Here is an 18,625-nt window from a genome sequence, read left to right as displayed (position 1 = left end):
CCTACAGTTTCTTAGGTATCTCCAGAGTTACGCAGTGCTTGCTGCATTACTTTGGGTAATGTAGCAAATAAAAACGTCCATTTGTGACTGGAATTTCAGATCAGGGCAGGCAGGTGTGGAGCAAGTCCAGAGAGGGCCCAGAAATTGCTGAGGGGACTGGAGCCGCTTCCCTGTGGAGCCAGGCTGGGAGAGCTGGAGCTGCTCAGCCTGGAGAAGGGAAGGGGGTGTGGAGACCTCACAGCTCCTTCCAGGGCCTGAAGGGATACAGGGAAGCTGGAGAGGGGCTCTGCATTGGGAATTGGGGTGCCAGGACACAGGGAATGTGTTCAGACTGCCAGAGAACAGGGATAGATGGGGTATTGGGGAGGCCCTGGCACAGGGTGCCCAGAGCAGCTGTGGCTGCCCCTGGATCCCTGGAAGTGCACAAGGCCAGGCTGATGGGGCTTGGAGGAGCCTGGGATAGTGGAAGGTGTCCCTGCCCATGGCAGGGGGTGGCATTGGATGGGCTTTAAGGATCCCTCCAGCCCAAACCACTCTGGGATTGTGGGATTCCTGAGCCTGTCTTGAACTCCAGTTTTATCCCAGGAGCTGGGAATGTTATTTCACTACAGTGAAGAACTCCTGCATTAAGAAGTGACTTGTAGCCCATAATACCTTTTGATGACAGCACCTGAATAACCCAGGTTATCTTTGTCTCCCTGTGAATTCTTCAGGATTATCTGGACAGTCTGGTTTCCCTTTCCAAAGCACAGCTCCCGTCTTGGGAAATTCTTTGCACAGTGTTAAGAAGCTGTTAAAATCTTTAGGGGACAGCAAAGACAGTTATTTATTTTCCTCAATATCAAAAAGTAAATTAAAACAATCCCGGAAGTTTCTGATTCAGCTCTGAGACTCTCAAATATTCAGGAGCAGGACTAGTGCTGACTCCTAAGGTTTTCATAGATAGCCACACTCTGCAAGCTGTGCCTTGTGTTTGGTTTGTTGGCAATGATGAAAGCTGGAACTGGCAGGTGTCACAGGACCTCATTTTCCAGTGACATGAGATATCTTTAGGGTGAAAGGCAGCACAGAGCTTGGAAAATGAAAAACTGTTGTGGATGTGGATGCTTGAATTCCAGATGGATTGAGAATTAGTGGCTTTAAAGTGGATTAGTATTGATCTTTGCTTGTCTAGTTATCATAATCTGGATGATTCCAGCGCTGTTCTCGAGCTGGTTTACAAACTTCCTTCCTGTGTATTTAGGGAAAGGTCACAGTTGAACAGTTTAACAGAATAAAGCTGCAGCCTGTGCTACAAAGTCAAAAATAAATACAAAATAGAGAGAGAGAGCAGAGGGGATGAGCAGAAAGGGAGATGAAAGTGCCTCTCTGCCTTGAACTGAGCTGCAGAGCCTGGCAGCTCTGCCAGAACACCAGTACTGCTTGGAGCCCTCTTCACACCCAGGGAGACTTTGATTGATCATTGTCCATGCCTCAGAGTGACTTCCAGAGGAGACACCAGTCAAGTGGATGAAGGTATTTATTCACTGACTCTCCCTCTGCATTATTGCATCATTTGGGGCAAATTAATTGGTCTCTTCCCCCCTACTTTCTTTGTTTGGATTGTAAATTTTTCTGGAGACTTCTAAGCACTGCTGTGCTCTCTATATAGAGCAGCAAAGGGCAGCTGAGGGCTCTGAGATCCAGAAAATTTGGATAGGGCAATTGGTTTACAATAAGGCAGGGGGAGAAGTATAGTTCCTTCATAATGACTGTGAGAGATCCCCCCTAAAGTCCATCAGAGGGGATCTTCTGCATCCTTGGCTCCTCTGGAGGGGACTGGCAAGAGGAAGCCAGGTGAGATTTGGGATGTTTCTCATCCTGGCATTCACTCCCTCTTAGAAGCAGAGCAGCAGCAGGGCAATCTTCTCACTCTCTTCAACTGCCTGGAAAAACAGCTGGAGCCGGGGGGGTCGGGCTCTGCTGCCAGGGACCATGGACAGGACAATGTCGTTCCGATTGGGAATGGCTGAAAAGAACGACACAGACTCTCAGGGAGTCAGAACAAGAGGATCCTTTAGTTTATTGCTAGCAGGCCTGCTTTATAGACAGATACGTGGAAAGTACAGAAAGGAAACTCTTATTGGTTAGTAAACTGCTACATTACCATCATTGGTCAGTGGGGTCCCCCGCCCCCCTGACTTTCTCCTGCAAGGAAAACAAGGAACACATAACAACACCTGCAAGGTTGTTTTGTGTCCCTGAGGATTGTTTTAATTCTTTCCCAGACTACTTTCTCAGGACCAGCCTGAGAAGCTCTGCAGCCTGTAATATGTACAGGCACTGTCAGAATTTAGCATCCATAGGACAAGGGGAAACGGCCTCAAGCTGTGCCAGGGGAGGCTCAGCTTGGACACCAGGAGGAATTTCTCCATGGCAAGGGAGCTCAGGCCTTGGCAGGGGCTGCCCAGGGAGGTTTGGAGTCCCCATGCCTTGGGAGAGGTCAAAACAGGTGTGTGGATGTGGCACTTGGGGACGTGGCTAGTGGGGAACAGGGCGCTGCTGGGTTCCCAGTTGGACACGATGGCCTTTGGGGGCTTTTCCAACCCTAATGACTCTGTGGTCAGGACTGTATGGTCCCAGTGCTCCAGCTGGATCTTCCCTGTGGAGCCCAGGAGCCGAGCTGCATTTGCCATGTGAGTCCCTGTCTGTCCTTGCCATGGATGTTAAGGATGACTTGGAGAGAGCTGATGGTAACAGGGCCTGACAAACAAAGCATTTTCCAAGCCAGGCGTTGTTCCACAAAACCACAGTGTGGAGAAAAGAGGCAAAAATCCCAAAGAATCAAAGTGCTGGAGCATTGGAGATGGCTCGGCCACCTCAGAGCTCAGCTGACCTTTGGTGCCAGGGAAGGACATGGCTGGTGCTGCTTTTGTCACCACATCTCCCTCAGGGTGTAGGCTCTCAGTTGGATTCCACTGGTTTTCTACAGAACTGATGGAAGACATGGAAACTTCCAGTGTTTCCAGCCCATGTGACAGCCTGGAGAGCTTGGAGCTTGGGTTGGTGGGGACAGAGACACTTTCTACATCCCTGCCCCAAACAGGGTGAGACAATTCACACAATTTATTAAAGTTTTTAATGCTAGATTTGATCTCATCCTGCTATTTGCCAGCAAAATGGTCTCTGGATAAAGAACCATGGAATTCCAGAGTGGTTTGGTTTTGGGAAGGACCTTAAAGTTGGTCTCATTCCACCCCTGCCATGGGCAGGGACACCTTCCCCTATCCCAGGGTGCTCCAAGCCCTGTCCAGCCTGCCCTTGGACACTTCCAAGGAGCCACAGCTCCTTTGGACAAGCAAATAAAGAAGGTTAAAACCCAATAAACAAAATTAATTTTTTGAGAAAATCAAATCTGCCATACAGAGCCCCTTTCCCAAACTCTTCTTTCTTTTGTCCTGACTTCACCCAGATCACCTCTGGATCGAGGATTTGATCCAGAAGTTTCTGTTACTTCACAACAACTTATGGCAGCACTTTCATGTCTTAATTAACAGATATTAATTAGTAGCGCTATGAAACAGTGGAGACCAGATGTAACTGAAACCTCAGATGAATATAAAGTGGTGTTTTTAGCAAGCCTGTCCTCTTTATGAGCACGTCCTCAATTTAAAACAGTAAAAGTTGAAAGGGACTTGGGGTCTTTCTGGTCTTGTGTTAATTAATAAATTCCACATCCTCTGCAAGGGGAAGGTCATTGCTCGTAGCAAAGTGCTGCTGGAGCAGGGAGTGGAATGGGAACCGGGAGCAGCGTCATTGCTTCCTAATTAGTGCCTGTGGTCACATTAACCAGGTGTTCAGTCATTCCAGAACAGGAAAAATGGGGAATTTTGCAAACTTACCGCTTCTGTTAGTGTTGCATTACAGCTCCCCAACCTGTCGGAAAAAATGTGTCCAGTTGCCCAGCAATCTGAAGTTTTATGGGGAAATATGGGAAGCTGTGAATTCCAAGCTATAACTCGATGTAAATGTAGTGTGGAATTTTACTTAATTTTATTTCTCTCCCAGCACCAGCACTGCTGTGGAAATGTGTTCTGCCTAGAACAGGAGATCTGGGGACACGTGGAGCTCGCTCTCCCTTGGTGGAAGAGACGTTGTAATGTTTTCCACCCAATTAAATCCTTCAATAATGGAGTCAAACACCATCCAAGCAAAAGGATTTCACAAAACAAAATAATGGAGCTGTATCAGGAGTCAGTTATTCCAAGATGCTTTCCCCAGTTCTCTCCTTTCCTGCTGTTCACTCAGTTTTCCTCATTGGGAATTAGGGAATGGGGAACCCTGCACAGTGACAGTGAGGGTAGGGGATGGCATTCCATGGTTGGAATCTTTAATTTGATACTTCCTTGAGAAAGGTGGAAAAAGCATCCACAGTGCTCTGGGTTGGAGCTCAGGAATTTGAAATAGTGGCTTCCTTTCCAACTTGGGATATTCCATGGCTCTCAATATCTGTGAATGGCTGAAGCCTTGATGAATCAGGGAATTCCAGAATGGTTTTGGCTGGAAGGGACTTTATATCCCATCCAGTGCCACTCCCTGCCATGGAGGGACACCTTCCACTATCCCAGGCTGCTCCAAGCCCATCCTGGCCTTGGACACTGCCAAGGATATCAATTCCACCTTAGATGCTTTTCCATCAGGCTGCTCCTGAACTATTTCTTTAAACTTCTGTTTACTGAAGTTTCCCTTTTCCCCTCCTACCAGAGGTCCCTGGGATTTTCTCCTGTTAGGGAACATTTTTCCCCTCAGAAATAATTTTCCTTTCTTTTCAGAGTCCAAAGGGGGCTATTTTTGTCCCTCAAAAGGGATTTGTCCCTCCAAACATTTTGTTTAATGCTGGTAGATTTAGAGCATCCATTTGGATCATCTTTCTCCCACCATATCCAGGTCCTGCCACTGCTTTTCCCTCTTTTCCTAGCATGGAATTTGCATTTTACTAAGGGAAGACCACAGGCAACCTTCTAGTTGCAGCATTTCTGAGATGTGGGGTTAAAAGCAGTTGATGTTGTCCTCCTACTTAAGCTGGAGCTTACAACATACATTTGGAATTTGCATCCCACATCAGTGGCAGCTTGAATTTGGGAGAATGTGTGTGATTTTCCCTTTGGAATGACTGTTTCAGAGTGATTTGCTGCTGCTACTTTATTTGGTTTGTAATAAAAATTAACAAATGTGGTTATAAAGTTAAATTAAATCATTTATACAGCAGATACTGAAGCATGAAAAAAATTAGGGAGTTAGTTACCAGGTGATTACAGGAGGAGGATCCTTTTTCCCTTACTTTTCCTTGTGTTAGCAGTGCTGTTTACATTTTAGTAAAATCCTGTACCTCTTTATACCAAATGAAAAGGAAACTAGAATTTTAGGAATTATTTTTCAATGAAATGTTCTGGTGAGATGTTTGCTGGGGAAGAGGAAAGCACAGGGAGCCAGATCCTGGCAGGGAACCCATGCTTGGAAAGGCTGAGGGTCAGAGTTCCCAACACCATGTTAAGGAAATGTAGGAATAAATCACTCTGGGAATACAGATGTGGAACTGAAATTATCCATAATTATCATATTAAACCCCAGTAGCATCCAGCAATAATGTGTTATCCTTCCAGCCATGTTATCCTTGGAATTTATCCCATCAATCTGACCAATCCAAGTGTGTGGCTGTGCCCTCTGTTGTGCTTGGTGGGAATTTTTCCTGTTTTTTTTTTTTTTTTTGCTTCTGCAGAATCCTGTCAGGAATATTCCTGCCTTCACGACCTCAGGTTTAATTTGGGAAGATTGGAGGGATAACATGAACACAGAAAGATCATGAGAGCAAAACCTGACATTTAGGTTAAAATACTATAAGTTAAGATAGGATCACTGGAGCAATGTCCACATTCCCATGGCATTTGTTTTAGAGATAAATACCATGGGAAGGTCAGAGTGTCTCAAATCAATTTGGGAATTGAGACAGAAAGGGAGGATATCAGGTCCAGAAAGGGATATTTGACACTCTGAAGATAAACTGCTGATAAATACATCTAATTAAGACAAAAATATTCTTTTCCTGAAAAAAAAATTACCATTGACTGTGACAAGCTGCTCAGGTAGTTACTAGGAAAGCAAGAACTTGATAAATGGATGGATTATTGCTCTAAAATGTGTCCAGGTCTATCTTTTTTTGAGCAAGCAGAGGAAGCCAAGGTAGTTTTTATGTGCTGGTGAAAGGATTAAAAGAGCTGCCACAAGGATCATGGAGGTCCAGACTGGTTTGAATTGGAAGGAGCCTTAAAGCCCATCCAGTGCCATCCCCTGCCATGGGCAGGGACACCTTCCACTATCCCAGGCTGCTCCAAGCCCCAAAGTCCAACCTGGCCTTGGACACTTCCAGGGATCCAGGGGCAGCCACAGCTTCTCTGGCCCTCTCCCCACCCTATATGAATAAAGATACCCACAATGTTAATCAAGTTGAGGTAAGCAATGTAATTAAAAAGCACCAAAACTTAATTTCTGAGGGGTTTTTATGGACCTCCATAAATGAAAATATAAATACATTTTTATTATAATATTCTATATGAATAGATATAAAGTCCACAAAGTAGAGGCAATTGAAGTGGCTCATATGGAGTCCATTCACATCCCACTATTAAGCTTCAGCTCTAAACCAATTTTCCAAATTATTATTGGGTTTGCTGGCTTGAAATTTAATTTTTTATTAAATCTCGCATTCGTGCTTTAGGAGATAGAAAAGTTTCATGGTGAATTTAAAGCATATTGGCTATGAGGCAAATTGAAAAAGGGCTGGGAGTGATGTGTTTAGCACAGAGGAGAAGAAGAAGAAGAAGTAAAAAAGTAGAGAGGAAAAGTTAAAATTTCACTTGGACACTTCCAGTAGTTGTGCCCTGCATTGTATCTGAGATGTGCTCAGTCTCCCTTTCCAGTTCTGATCAAGACACAGATAATTAAGATATAGTAAATTCAGAGGGTTTTTTGGTTTTTTAAAATTTTTATTTATTTTCAGTATTTTTGTGCACAAATAATGTATTTATTTTAATCCTGTTCTTTGTGGTCGCTTTGTTTATTTTCTGAGGGATAAACCCATTTTGTGGTTTCATACCCAAAGAAATCAATGAGGGTCTGGGACCCATCCTGGTTTCCATCCCATTCTGAATGTTCCCAAAATACCATTTATTATTTCTGTGGAAAAGTTAGAGTGAATCAAAGGGGCTAAATACCACATTGCTGTGATGGTCATGTTAAAAAATACCATGGAAATGGATGGAACTGGGGTCTGGAATAGATTAAAGTTGTCATGGCCAAAGGGTGGTTGTGTGGAGAAGGGAAGATTAAAACTCTGGATAAGGCTGAGGTAGGATGGGAATTAAAGTGGGTGTTAATTGTGGTTTATCCCTCAGATTTTTGGGATGCAGGTGGACTATCATTTATTGCAAGGGACCTTCTTACATCCAGGGATGGGATGGATGTGGATTCTGAGCAGTGAGTCTTGGGAAGGAATCAGAAATCACAGATATAAGCAGGTAGTGAGTTCATAAACTCAAAAAAGGAAATCATTAAAAATGTTTCAAATATTTCAGAGCAATTCCAGGGCAGGGGACGGAGCTGGGGAAGGGGCTGGAGCCCCAGGAGGGGCTGAGGGAGCTGGGAAAGGGGCTCAGCCTGGAGCAAAGGAGGCTCAGGGCAACCTTCTGGCTCTGCACAACTCCCTGACAGGAGGGGACAGCCAGGGGGGGTCGGGCTCTGCTGCCAGGGAACAGGGACAGGACAAGGGGAAACGGCCTCAAGCTGTGCCAGGGGAGGCTCAGCTTGGACACCAGGAGGAATTTTCCATGGCAAGGGAGGTTTGGAGTCCCCATGCCTGGAGGTGTTGATAAACTGTGTGGATGTGGCATGTGGGGACATTGTTAGTGGTGAGCAGGGTGGTGCTGGTTGATGGCTTGATTTGATGGTCTTGGTGGTCTTTTCCAACCTTAACAACTCTGATTCCATGGATACAGCACTGGGCTGGGGGGCAGAGGCACACCAACCCCACCCCAGTGACAGTGATACACCAATCCTACCTGGGGACAGTGAGAAACCAATCCCTTCACCCTTCCTGCCCCACAGCAGTGTTAAGCTCACAGAAATTCCCTTCCCTCCCACTCCATGGGGGTTTTCAAATCTTTTTCTGGGTGGCTTGGGCTGGATTCTTCTGCTTTCCTCTTCCCACAAAAATTCCAGCTTTTATCATCTGTTGATGCAAAATTATGGCATAAAAACACCTTTGCCAGTGTCTTAAAACATCTTCAAATAATATGTTGGGAAAAAAGCACCATTTTCCATCTGAGACATTCAAACATTGGAAAATAAGGAATTTATTCCCTTAGAAAGGTTATTAGAGCTGGAAGCACAGGATAAAGAGCAGGATACAGGAAGTTGGATGCTCATCTTTTGCTGCTTTGCTTCTCCCCTATCCAGAGGAATGCTCTGAAGGGATGAGCTGGGTGTTTCACTCCAGCTGATGCATTACTCCTGTTGTTCCCAATCCCTGGAATAAAAGGAAGGGAATAAAATCAGTGCAATTATCATGGTGGAGGGGTGGGAGGAATGCTGTTCTGCTCCCTCCCTCCAGAGCAAACACAAAACCTCTCACTAATTATTATTGATTTGTCAATCCATTAGATTCACCACTGGCAGAGGGTGCTATAAGGTCATTACCACTGCAGAATTATCCTGGAATTGTGCTGGGAATTAAATGTAGGGCTTCTGTTCAATCCCACCCCTTTAGAAGACAAAACAACATCTATAGTACCGCATAAAACGGGCATTTTCCTCTCTGACCTCATCAAAAGAACTCCAGCTTTAAATGCTTCCAGCTTTGGCAGCTTTTTTCCCCTGTCTTTCCCTGCCTTTCAGCAGCTTTTTAATCCCTAAGATTAGCATTTGCATTGGTAAAATGCACATTAAAAGGCTTTTCATAGCAATGGTTTTAGAGCTTAATAAATAAGGAGCAACAAGGAATTTTATTCCAACCTCTGATGCAGAATGGTGGGAGCAGAGGGATCTGCTCTGTGTATGTGTGTTTGAGTAAAAGGGGATTTTTCCATCAGTGAATAAAAGAGGAGATCACTGTTATATTGCATGATCCAAAACTTCATTCCATATATTCCTTATATCTAAATTTTTCTAGGAAGTTCAAAGCAATATTGATTCCAAAGGAAATGCTTCTAAGGCAGAGCTCAAGGGAAGATTGGCCACTTCTTGATGGGAAAAGTTTGAGTTCAATAGTTGGGACTGTGCCCCAGGGGTCCAATGTTTGTATAATCATGGACTATCCTGAGTTGTAAGGCTCCTGGCCCTGCACAGACACCCCAACAATCCCAGTCTGGCCCTGAGAGTGTTGTCCAAGCACTCCTGGAGCTCTGGCAGCCTCAGGGCCGTGCCCATTCCCTGCCCTTAGAATGGGAAAATGTGGTGTGGGGTGGAGGATTTGAAAACCACCTGGAAGATGAAAGGGGAAAGTGATAAAATATTCATGGAATCACGGAATAATTTAGGCCTGGAAAGACCCCTGGGATCATCAAATCAAACAAATCAAAACCAGTGCCACCATTAGACCATGTCACCAGGTGCCATTTGGTCTTCCACATACCTCCCTGCTATTCCCTGGAGAGAAGCAGCTGCAGATTCTGTCCAGAATTTTGAAGATCAGTGCACAGCTGATATTCCAACTCAGGAGACTCTCTGAGCAGATCCTCATCTGATGTTTATTTTGTTATCTATCAAATGAGTGTAATTTTCAAGAATTGAAAATATCTGCATAATACATTAAAAAAAAAATCTACATTCATGGATGAGTATCAAAAATTCCTTTTAAATTTATTTTAAAGAGTTTGAAGCATGAATTCAACCATTTCTTGCCATGAGGAAAATCTGAGGAGGAGGATTTGAGATGAGCTGAAGCCTCTCACTTCTTGTTGAAATTGTTTGGATTGCTGATTTAAAGACATCAGCACAGAGTCATGGAATGGTTTGGGTTCAAAGGGCCTCAAATCCCATCCAGTGTCACCTCTGCCATGGGCAGGGACACCTTCCACTATCCCAGGCTGCTCCAAACCCCAAAGTCCAACCTGGCCTTGGACACTTCCAGGGATGCAGGGGCAGCCACAGCTGCTCTGGGCACCCTGTGCCAGGGCCTGCCCACCCTTACAGTGGCTGGGTAGCCTTGGGTTGCAGTTCATTTCCTGAAAAGCAGCTTGGGTTTTAGTTACAAAATGTGTTGGCAGGGAAATTTTTGGAACTTTGTGAAGAATGGAAATTCCCATGGAGGTGGCCCCAAAGTGATTCCTGTTTAAGGCATGGAATTTTACCCATTAATGAATTTTCCTGTGTGATTTTTTGACAGATTACTGAGTTTTCTTAGTAGACTTGAATATATTCAAGGTCTATTATAAAAGAGATCTACAGATCTATATAAAATACAAATAGAAAAGATTCATTTTGTCTTTTACTTCCAATTTATCAGGCCATGGTGGTTCTTGTTCCACCTCATTATTCCCTGCTTTCCCACTTCTCAGATCCAAGCATCATTAGATCTTTACATTGCCACCTCTTGTCTATTGGACTTTTCAGTGGGTTTTGCATTTTCAAAGGGACAAACATTTTCCCTTTTTAATATGATTTTCCCTAATAACAGATCCTGTGGCAGCCTAATAGATGGAGGAAATAGTAACCTGAGGAATAAGCTTCAACAATCAGCTGTTCAGGAATGTAACACAAATCTTTCTGATCCACCCTGCAGACCTCCCCCAGTGAGTGAAAGTGCCCCGAAGGGAACCGTGGTCACCGTTGTCACCGCAGCCGCCCTGAACCAGACAGTCGTGTACTCCATTGTGTCAGGGAATGAAGAGGGTAAGTGTAAGAATAATAATATTAATATTAATATTTCAGTCTTGTGGTCATGGTGAGCACACCAAGATCTGCAAGAAAGGGTGGAGAAGTAGAACTGCTGAGGTGAATCACAGAATCGTTAAGGCTGGAAATGAACTCTCAAATCATCAAGGTGAAATCCCACCCCATCTGGACAAGCTCGAGGGAATTCCAGGGTTGGAAAGGACTTGAAGAAACTTGGGGAGGGACTTTTGATAAAGAACAGGATAAGGGGGAATGGCTTCAAGCTGGAGCAGAGAAGTTTAGATGGGATATTGGGAAGGAATTGTTCCCTGGCAGGGTGGGCAGGCCCTGGCACAGGGTGCCCAGAGCAGCTGTGGCTGCCCCTGGATCCCTGCAAGTGTCCAAGGCCAGGTTGGACTTTGGGGCTTGGAGCAGCCTGGGACAGTGGAAGGTGTCCCTGCCCATGGCAGGGGATGGCACTGGATGGGCTTTAAGATCCCTTCCAACCCAAACCATTCTGGGATTCTGTAACTATCATTATCAGGTCTTTGGAGATAAGCCAGAGATCAGATTAATTAGCAAAATTACAAGAAAATAATTCTCACTAATGTGAAAATTCCCATGGGTGCCACACTCATGTGAGTCCATGGCATGTTGAAATAAAAACATAAATAGCTTTGATGAAGTACTTGCTTAAAAATCTGGTTTAAGGGATTATAGACTCAGCCATGCTTTAACAGTTATAGGTTTAGAGCCTAATATCCAAAAAAAACATCCTGCTGGGATGCTTTATGTGATCCACCTGGAAGTCTTGACAAAATAACACAGAATTAGAGGGAGGGATGTAAATTCCCTATCCCATCATCCTTTTTCTGAGTGGGCTCTTTGTCATGTCCCATCTTTCCATTTGTACTCAAGTCCTGTGCAGGGAGTTGCACTCTCTGATCCTTTGGGTGCCTTCCAGCTCAGGATATTCCATGATTCTGTGATGCTGTGTTGGTTATCCCAGTAGCAGGGCAGATCCAGCTGCTCTGCTCCCTAAAAATATCTTCAAAGATGAGCTGTGTGGGGTTTTCCAAGCGGGAGGGAGGAAGGGAATGACTTGCTTGGCAGTGTCAGAGAATTGTGTCATCCACAAAATAAAACCCTTGGGCATTGAAAATTCCTGTTTATGCATCTCATAAGACTCCTGTGTTTTTTCCGGCTTCCAGATGTGTTTGCCATTAACAACAGAACAGGAGTGATCTCTGTGAAAAAGCCTCTGGATTATGAAAGTGTCCAACGTTACGAGCTCCGAGTGCAGGCAGACTCGCTGCAGGTGGTGAGATCCAACCTGCGGGTCCCCTCCAAAAGTAAGTGTCAAAACCCTTCCTTTTCCATCTTTTTTTAACAGATATTGCTGGTATTTGCTGAGAGTGCTGTAACTGCTCCCCAGTGACCTTGCTGTGTTTTAGGGGGGTGATGGTGATGAAGGAATCACAGCCCACACTGCATTTTAGGATCTCTTGGCCTGACTTGCCCCGAGCAGCTGTGGCTGGCCCTGGATCCCAGGAAGTGTCCAAAGCCAGGCTGGACAGGGCTTGGAGCAGCCTGGGATAGTGGGAGCTGTCCCTGCCCATGGCAGGGTGTGGCTCTGGATGGGCTTTGAGATTCCTTGCAACCCAAACCACTCTGGGACTCTGGGATTCCATGTTAGTTGAAGGTGCTCAAATGTTTGGGAACATGCCATAAATCTTGGGAATGGCCTGAGACACTGTACAGGGGATGTCAGTTCCAATACCTTCATCAGGATTTCTTTCCAATGCTTCCCAGAGAACAAGCAAGAGACTTTGGGATTTTGAGCCTGGATTATCATGAATATTTCTTTTTCCTTGAGTAAGAATTTGAGTGGGTGGGGTGTGACATGTCAGGGTTAATCAGTGGTCAGGAGCTTGGTTTTGTTAAGAGCCACTGTCAAGGATATACCTGCTAGGGGTCAGAAAGGCAGAGCTGCCTGCTTCTCCCAGTGCCTGGGAGAAATCCAGATAAGGTTATATCCATAAAACCACAGCCAAGCAATACCCAGGGAGCAGATCAGGCTTCCATGCAGCACACAGCTTTTTCCAAAACTTTCTGACATGGCTGAAGACACGAGGCAGTCAGCAGGTCCTTCCCTCCATTCCCTCTTCTGACTCACACTCTACGCTAGAGCAGCTCTCTCAACTGAGAAGCAGCTCCAAAAAAGTGATGGCTGAATTACCTTACTCAGGAATGTTTGATAATGACTGGAGTTTGACTTCAGGCCAGCTTAAAGGAACACAAGCTGGGTGTCTTTGGTTCTCCAGGAGTATACAACATATATATTCCTTAGAATGTGCACTGTGCTGCAGGGATGGCTAAAGAATTTGATCAATGTATATATTTAAAATACTTTAGAAGTGTCTGGCCAGCTGAATTACTTATGACTCTGTAATGGAGATTCCTTGGTCTCTGGGTTTGATTCCTGCTTTTACACAATGAATGCCTTTCCATTTTCTTGGCACTTTGTTTATTTTTGAGGAATTTTAATCAGGGTAAACACTACTTCTGAGTTTCAGGGTACTGAATTGATGAGCTGCAGTGGGAGGAGATGGGGCACAATTAACACATCACTGTGGGCTTTGCTGAGGTTGAACTGATGAACCATTTTGGAGCTGGGTGACTCAGAATGCCCAGCCCCAGGATTCTGCAACACTGAATTAATACAGAGGTGTGAAACCCAGTGGCAGTGACCTGCTGCCAGGTCTGGTCTTGGATACCCCTGAATCAGTGGAATTTGTTCTAGAATTTGTCAGTGACCTACTCTGGAGCTGCAGGGATTTCTGAGACACTGACTTCAAGATACAAGGAACGGAGCTGGGGAAGGGGCTGGAGCCCCAGGAGGGCTGAGGGAGCTGGGAAAGGGGCTCAGCCTGGAGCAAAGGAGGCTCAGGGCAACCTTCTGGCTCTGCACAACTCCCTGACAGGAGGGGACAGCCAGGGGGGGTCGGGCTCTGCTGCCAGGGAACAGGGACAGGACAAGGGGAAACGGCCTCAAGCTGTGCCAGGGGAGGCTCAGCTTGGACAGCAGGAGGAATTTCTCCATGGCAAGGGAGCTCAGGCCTTGGCAGGGGCTGCCCAGGGAGGTTTGGAGTCCCCATGCCTGGAGGTGTCCAGGGAAGGGCTGGACGTGGCACTCAGTGCTCTGGGCTGGGGACAAGGTGGGGATGAGGCACAGCTTGGACTCCATGGGCTGGGAGGGATTTTCCAGCCTCAGTGACCCTGGGATTCTGTAAATAACACATCTCTGACAAACTGCTCAGCCACCACACAGGGCTGAATGTCACAAAGCTCTGAAGCTGGGTACCAAATTGTTTTCAGTGATGGTATAGGAATTAATATAGAGAAGAAGGAGCTGGAGTTTTCATCTGTGCAGGTGGAAAGTGAAAGTGCATTAAGTGTAACTGAGCTTGTCATTCAGTGATGGTGCCAGGTGATAGCATGGCAATAATTGAATAAATATATGAGGAGAGAAAGTAAATTGAGATGTCCTTTGGAGTATGAGAACATCAAATTGGTGACTTAAACTGGGGTTTTCATAGATGCTAAATCATGCAAAGTCACACTCTTGCCTTCAGCAGAGTCAAACTCATTAAAGGAGTTACTTTAACTGAAACTTTATGATATGAAATTGCTGTGGTTTTACTTCATTTGAATGAAAGATGAGCTGGGTTTGGTGATGAGGATGAGTTAAAAAGCTTGGAGTTCTCCCTGGGGATTCTGATGATGCTAAGGACCTTCAATATTAGTGGAGTTTGGACAGAGCTCTGAGGCACAGGGTGGGATTCCTGGGGCTATACTGCGCCGAGCCAGGAATTGCACTTGCTACTCCTTGAGGTAAGAAGGTAAGGGGCAGGAGGAAGCAGAAAGATTTGTGTGGAAGCAGAGAAAGCAGCAATGGGAAAGTGCTCCCTAAATACAGGGACAAAGAGCATTGGAGCAGGGTGAACAAAGAGGGACAAAGAGAGGCTTTTACCTCTGAATTCAGCCTGGTCCCAGTTGTAGAACCAAAGCATTAGTGGGTATGAGCAGAGAAGCTGTGGCTGCCCCTGGATCCCTGGAAGTGTCCAAGGCCAGGTTGGACTTTGGGGCTTGGAGCAACCTGGGATAGTGGAAGGTGTCCCTGCCCATGGCAGGGGATGGCACTGGATGGGCTTTGAGGTCCCTTCCAACTCAAATCATCCTGGAATTCTATGATTTCACATTCCTATAGATGTAAAGATAATAATAGATCCCTATGGTGGATTTTCCTGTATTTAAGAGGAATTAGGTGACAAAGCGGAGATTGGTCACAGGTCATACTCCATGATCTTGGAGGTCTTTTCCAGCCTAGATGATTCTATGATAGAACCCTGTTAGACATGTTTTTTTATCTTACTGTCTGAATATTTGAAAACAAAGTCACACTTCCATTGATTATTTCCATGTTTTATCCAGTCAGGTAGAACTGTTTGGCACCTTTGGCACCCCCAGGGCTGGTACAACGGCCCTGTCCTGATTCTGCTGTACTCCCAGCTATGAGCAGAGTTTTGCTTTGGAGACTGGGGGTAAGGCAACAGGCCTGTCTCCTTCAGTTTTTGGTTTTCCAAACACAAAAAACCCCTTGGGAATAAAGTGGAAATGGAAGTTTTACAACTTAAATTCTGCAGCTGCTCCACAGTAATTGGGAATGATGATTCTACTACGTTAAATATGAACATGAATTCTGTGTCCCTGTGGTGTTGATGTAACAGTAAAGCAGCCGTATGTTTTTAGTTGCAAAAAAAAGTTGGTGCTGGTGGTGCTTTACAAGTTGGCTGCTCTGGCAGTTCCCAAATCCAGGATGTGACAGATGGGCTCAATGCAAGCAGAGCCTGGAGAGCTCATCCTGCTGCCTCACAGCTCTGGGGAAGCTTGGGACAAACTTCCAACTTCTTTGGGCAGCAAAGCAGTGCATTTTAGAGAGGCTGCATAAAACCTGAGCTCCCGTTCAGGTTGTTATTTGTTAGAAAAAGAGGTTTGATGTGGATTTAAATCAGACCTTGTGTCTGTGCTACTCCAAACATGTTGCTGTTCACTTCTTTTTGCACTCTCTCGAGCAGTGACAGCACATGATGATCTTCAGGCTTTATGTGCTCATTTAGATCTAAATGCTACTGAAAAATATTCAGTGCTGATTCCTACTTGGTTCTGCCAAATCCAGGAATGTGAGATGAAGCCCAGCTGCAGTTCAGCACAGCTCACCTGCCAAAGCACAAAGCCTGCTCCACATACTTGTAAGGCAGGAGTAAAGCAAAGTGCTCCTAAACCCTGGCAAATTACAGTTCTCCCTCCCAGTTGGATTCAGATGAACTTTGGAAAGGTTCTTTGAAATCTGCTGTTGCCTCCTGCAGAATTGCTTTTGGATATGCAGGGATTTATGTTAGAATTATCCATGCATGAAGAGCAGCTGGATCCATGGCTGGGTTTGAATGTTGCAGAAGGCAAGTGCAGTGCTGCTGGTGAAAACGCTGAGTAAAACTCACCTGGGAACACTCAAAGCATCGTTGATGCTGTCCCAGTGTCCAAAAATCATTACTTTAGTTCAGCTTCATTTCTGCAGCCTGGCAAGGAACTACAGGCTCATGTGGATCTGACACATTTTCAGATGGGGAGACTGGAAAAGAGGATGCTCCAACAAGGATGTTTGGGAAAAACTCCTGGAAATTAAGTGCTAGTACATACCAGTGACCCAGGAGTTTTTGTTTGGCTTGTTTTCTGTGTTATTTATTCATGGTCTACTCATTATAGATGTTTCAGAGGTTCCTCAGCTTTGCTTTAGAGCAGCTTTCAGGGTGTTTTCATTCCCCTTAAGCAAACCACAGAAGCTGAAAGAACCAAAAGTCTTGGCAGTGATTATTTAGCTGGTTCCTATAAGCTGAGGATGTCTTAGAAGCAGCTGCAGTTCTGTATTTTCTGTGCTCTGCAGCTCATCTCCAGGGGTCTGGGGAAGAGGAGGAAAAATTAACCTTGCAGAAAACCAAGGTACCACTGAAATCAATTTTCTTGGCTCTTTTTGGTGACTTTGGCAGCCTGTGCTGCTTTGTCCAGGGAAAGATACTTTTTGTTCATTCACCTGGACAGCTCTTTAGGCAGCACAATCATAAGTAATAAGATCTTATATTTGGATTCTGGGAGATCTCACAAGAATTACCATCAAGGAGTAAATCCTGCTTTCAACATCTGGAATCCATGAAGGAAAAAAGTAACTGGAGCTGGATTCAAAACTCAGAACATCAAAGATGGGAGGTTTTACATGCATGGGGGTGTACATTTCCCCTCTGGAAGGTGAGTGTGAATACTGACAGTCTGTGATGATCACTATTCTCACCAAGTGGGTTCAAGCCACACCCAGTGTTTAGAAAAGCAGGTAAAAATGTGGAATATGAAGAAAAAAGGAGTCTAATGATAGAGTCTAAATCAGACTGTCTAAGAGTGCACTTCATTGATGGCCTATTCCATCAGGCTGGGGGCTGGGGGTGGAGGAATGGTGGGTTGAGAGTACCAGAGCCCCTGTGCAGGGAATATTCCTGAATCAAGCAGAGGGACTGGGAAAAATCCCTACGGGAAAGGGTCTGGCATGATTTTCCCAAATGGCCCAGCTGCTGCTGACATATTTTAGTGAGAATTCCCCTGTGAGTGTAAGGCAACTTCTGTAGCTGCTGGAGAGCCCTTTCCAGGTTTGGAATTGGATCCAAAGGTGGGATAGGGAGGAGCTCACAGATGTCACATTTCACTCCATCTGCTAGAAAGGACTGTGTTTAGAAATCAGGCAGGAAGCTGAAATACAGGTAGATTCAATGGTGATGGTCCTAATGTTGGCCTGTGGATATGCAGGGTATTTAATTTGCTTTGCACTTAATGTAATAACTTCCATTTCTCCAGTCTCAAAGCATTCACCCTTTGCTAAACAAATCAGCATTTTGGCAGCTTACAGAACTGCCAGCAAATTAAACAAATGGGGAGTTGAACAAATTGCAAGGCAAACTCTGAACAAGACTCGGCCGCCTCCCCCAGTCGGGCCTGACATGACAAAAATGAGCAATATACAAATGATGTTTAATTTGAATTAGAGAAAACCAGTGCAGGTGAGCCAATACCTGATGCCACCTGCAAGGATAAAATTAAGATCTACCCTTCAGCACCAAACTGGTGGCAGCCAGTGATAGGACTGGTTATAGGCTCAGCAGGGCAAGGTCACTTCCACACATAATCCTGCTTTTAATGACACCTTCTTCCCTAAAGGGAGGAGCTGCAGTGGGAAAGTCTGTCTGGGAATCTCATTTTCCTGCTGTAGTTCAGTACTGCAGCCAGAGATACTAAGGATCTGATTGAAGAAGACAGTTTTGATAACTAATGGAATTTCCTTTATTTTCTTTCATTTCTTTTTTCCTCCCTTCTCTCCACACTGAAGAACCTCACACAAAGGTTCAGGCTGAAGGGAGCTCAGAGGGCAGCTGGTGCCACCTCCCTGCTCCAGCAGGGCCATCCCAGAGCCCAGGGCACAGCATTGTGTGCACACAGCTCTGGCACAGCCCCAGGCAGGAGAGCCCACAGCCTCTCTGGCCAATGTGTTCAGGGCTGGGCACTGCCCAGGGAAGAAGTTGTGCCTCCTGGCCAGGGGGAATTGCTGCCATCAGGCCCT

The 18,625-nt window shown here is 45.4% G+C and overlaps 1 protein-coding gene across 5 annotated transcripts in view; it reads left to right on the top strand.

Annotated features, from left to right (window-relative positions):
- PCDH15 (protocadherin related 15) overlaps positions 1-18,625 on the top strand; it is a 538,462-nt gene that overhangs the window by 465,908 nt on the left and 53,929 nt on the right. For all 5 annotated transcript variants that reach the window (XM_033515678.1, XM_033515674.1, XM_033515677.1 and 2 more), the window contains 2 exons: positions 10,814-10,923; positions 12,117-12,257. In XM_033515678.1, coding sequence (XP_033371569.1) covers positions 10,814-10,923; positions 12,117-12,257 — 251 coding nt within the window. The remainder of the gene's footprint in view (positions 1-10,813; positions 10,924-12,116; positions 12,258-18,625) is intronic.

Source organism: Parus major, chromosome 6 (assembly GCF_001522545.3).
Source record: "Parus major isolate Abel chromosome 6, Parus_major1.1, whole genome shotgun sequence".
In the NCBI taxonomy this organism is placed as follows: Eukaryota; Metazoa; Chordata; class Aves; order Passeriformes; family Paridae; genus Parus; species Parus major.
Note: the sequence above shows the minus strand (reverse complement) of the source record. Positions and strands in the feature narration are given on the sequence as shown.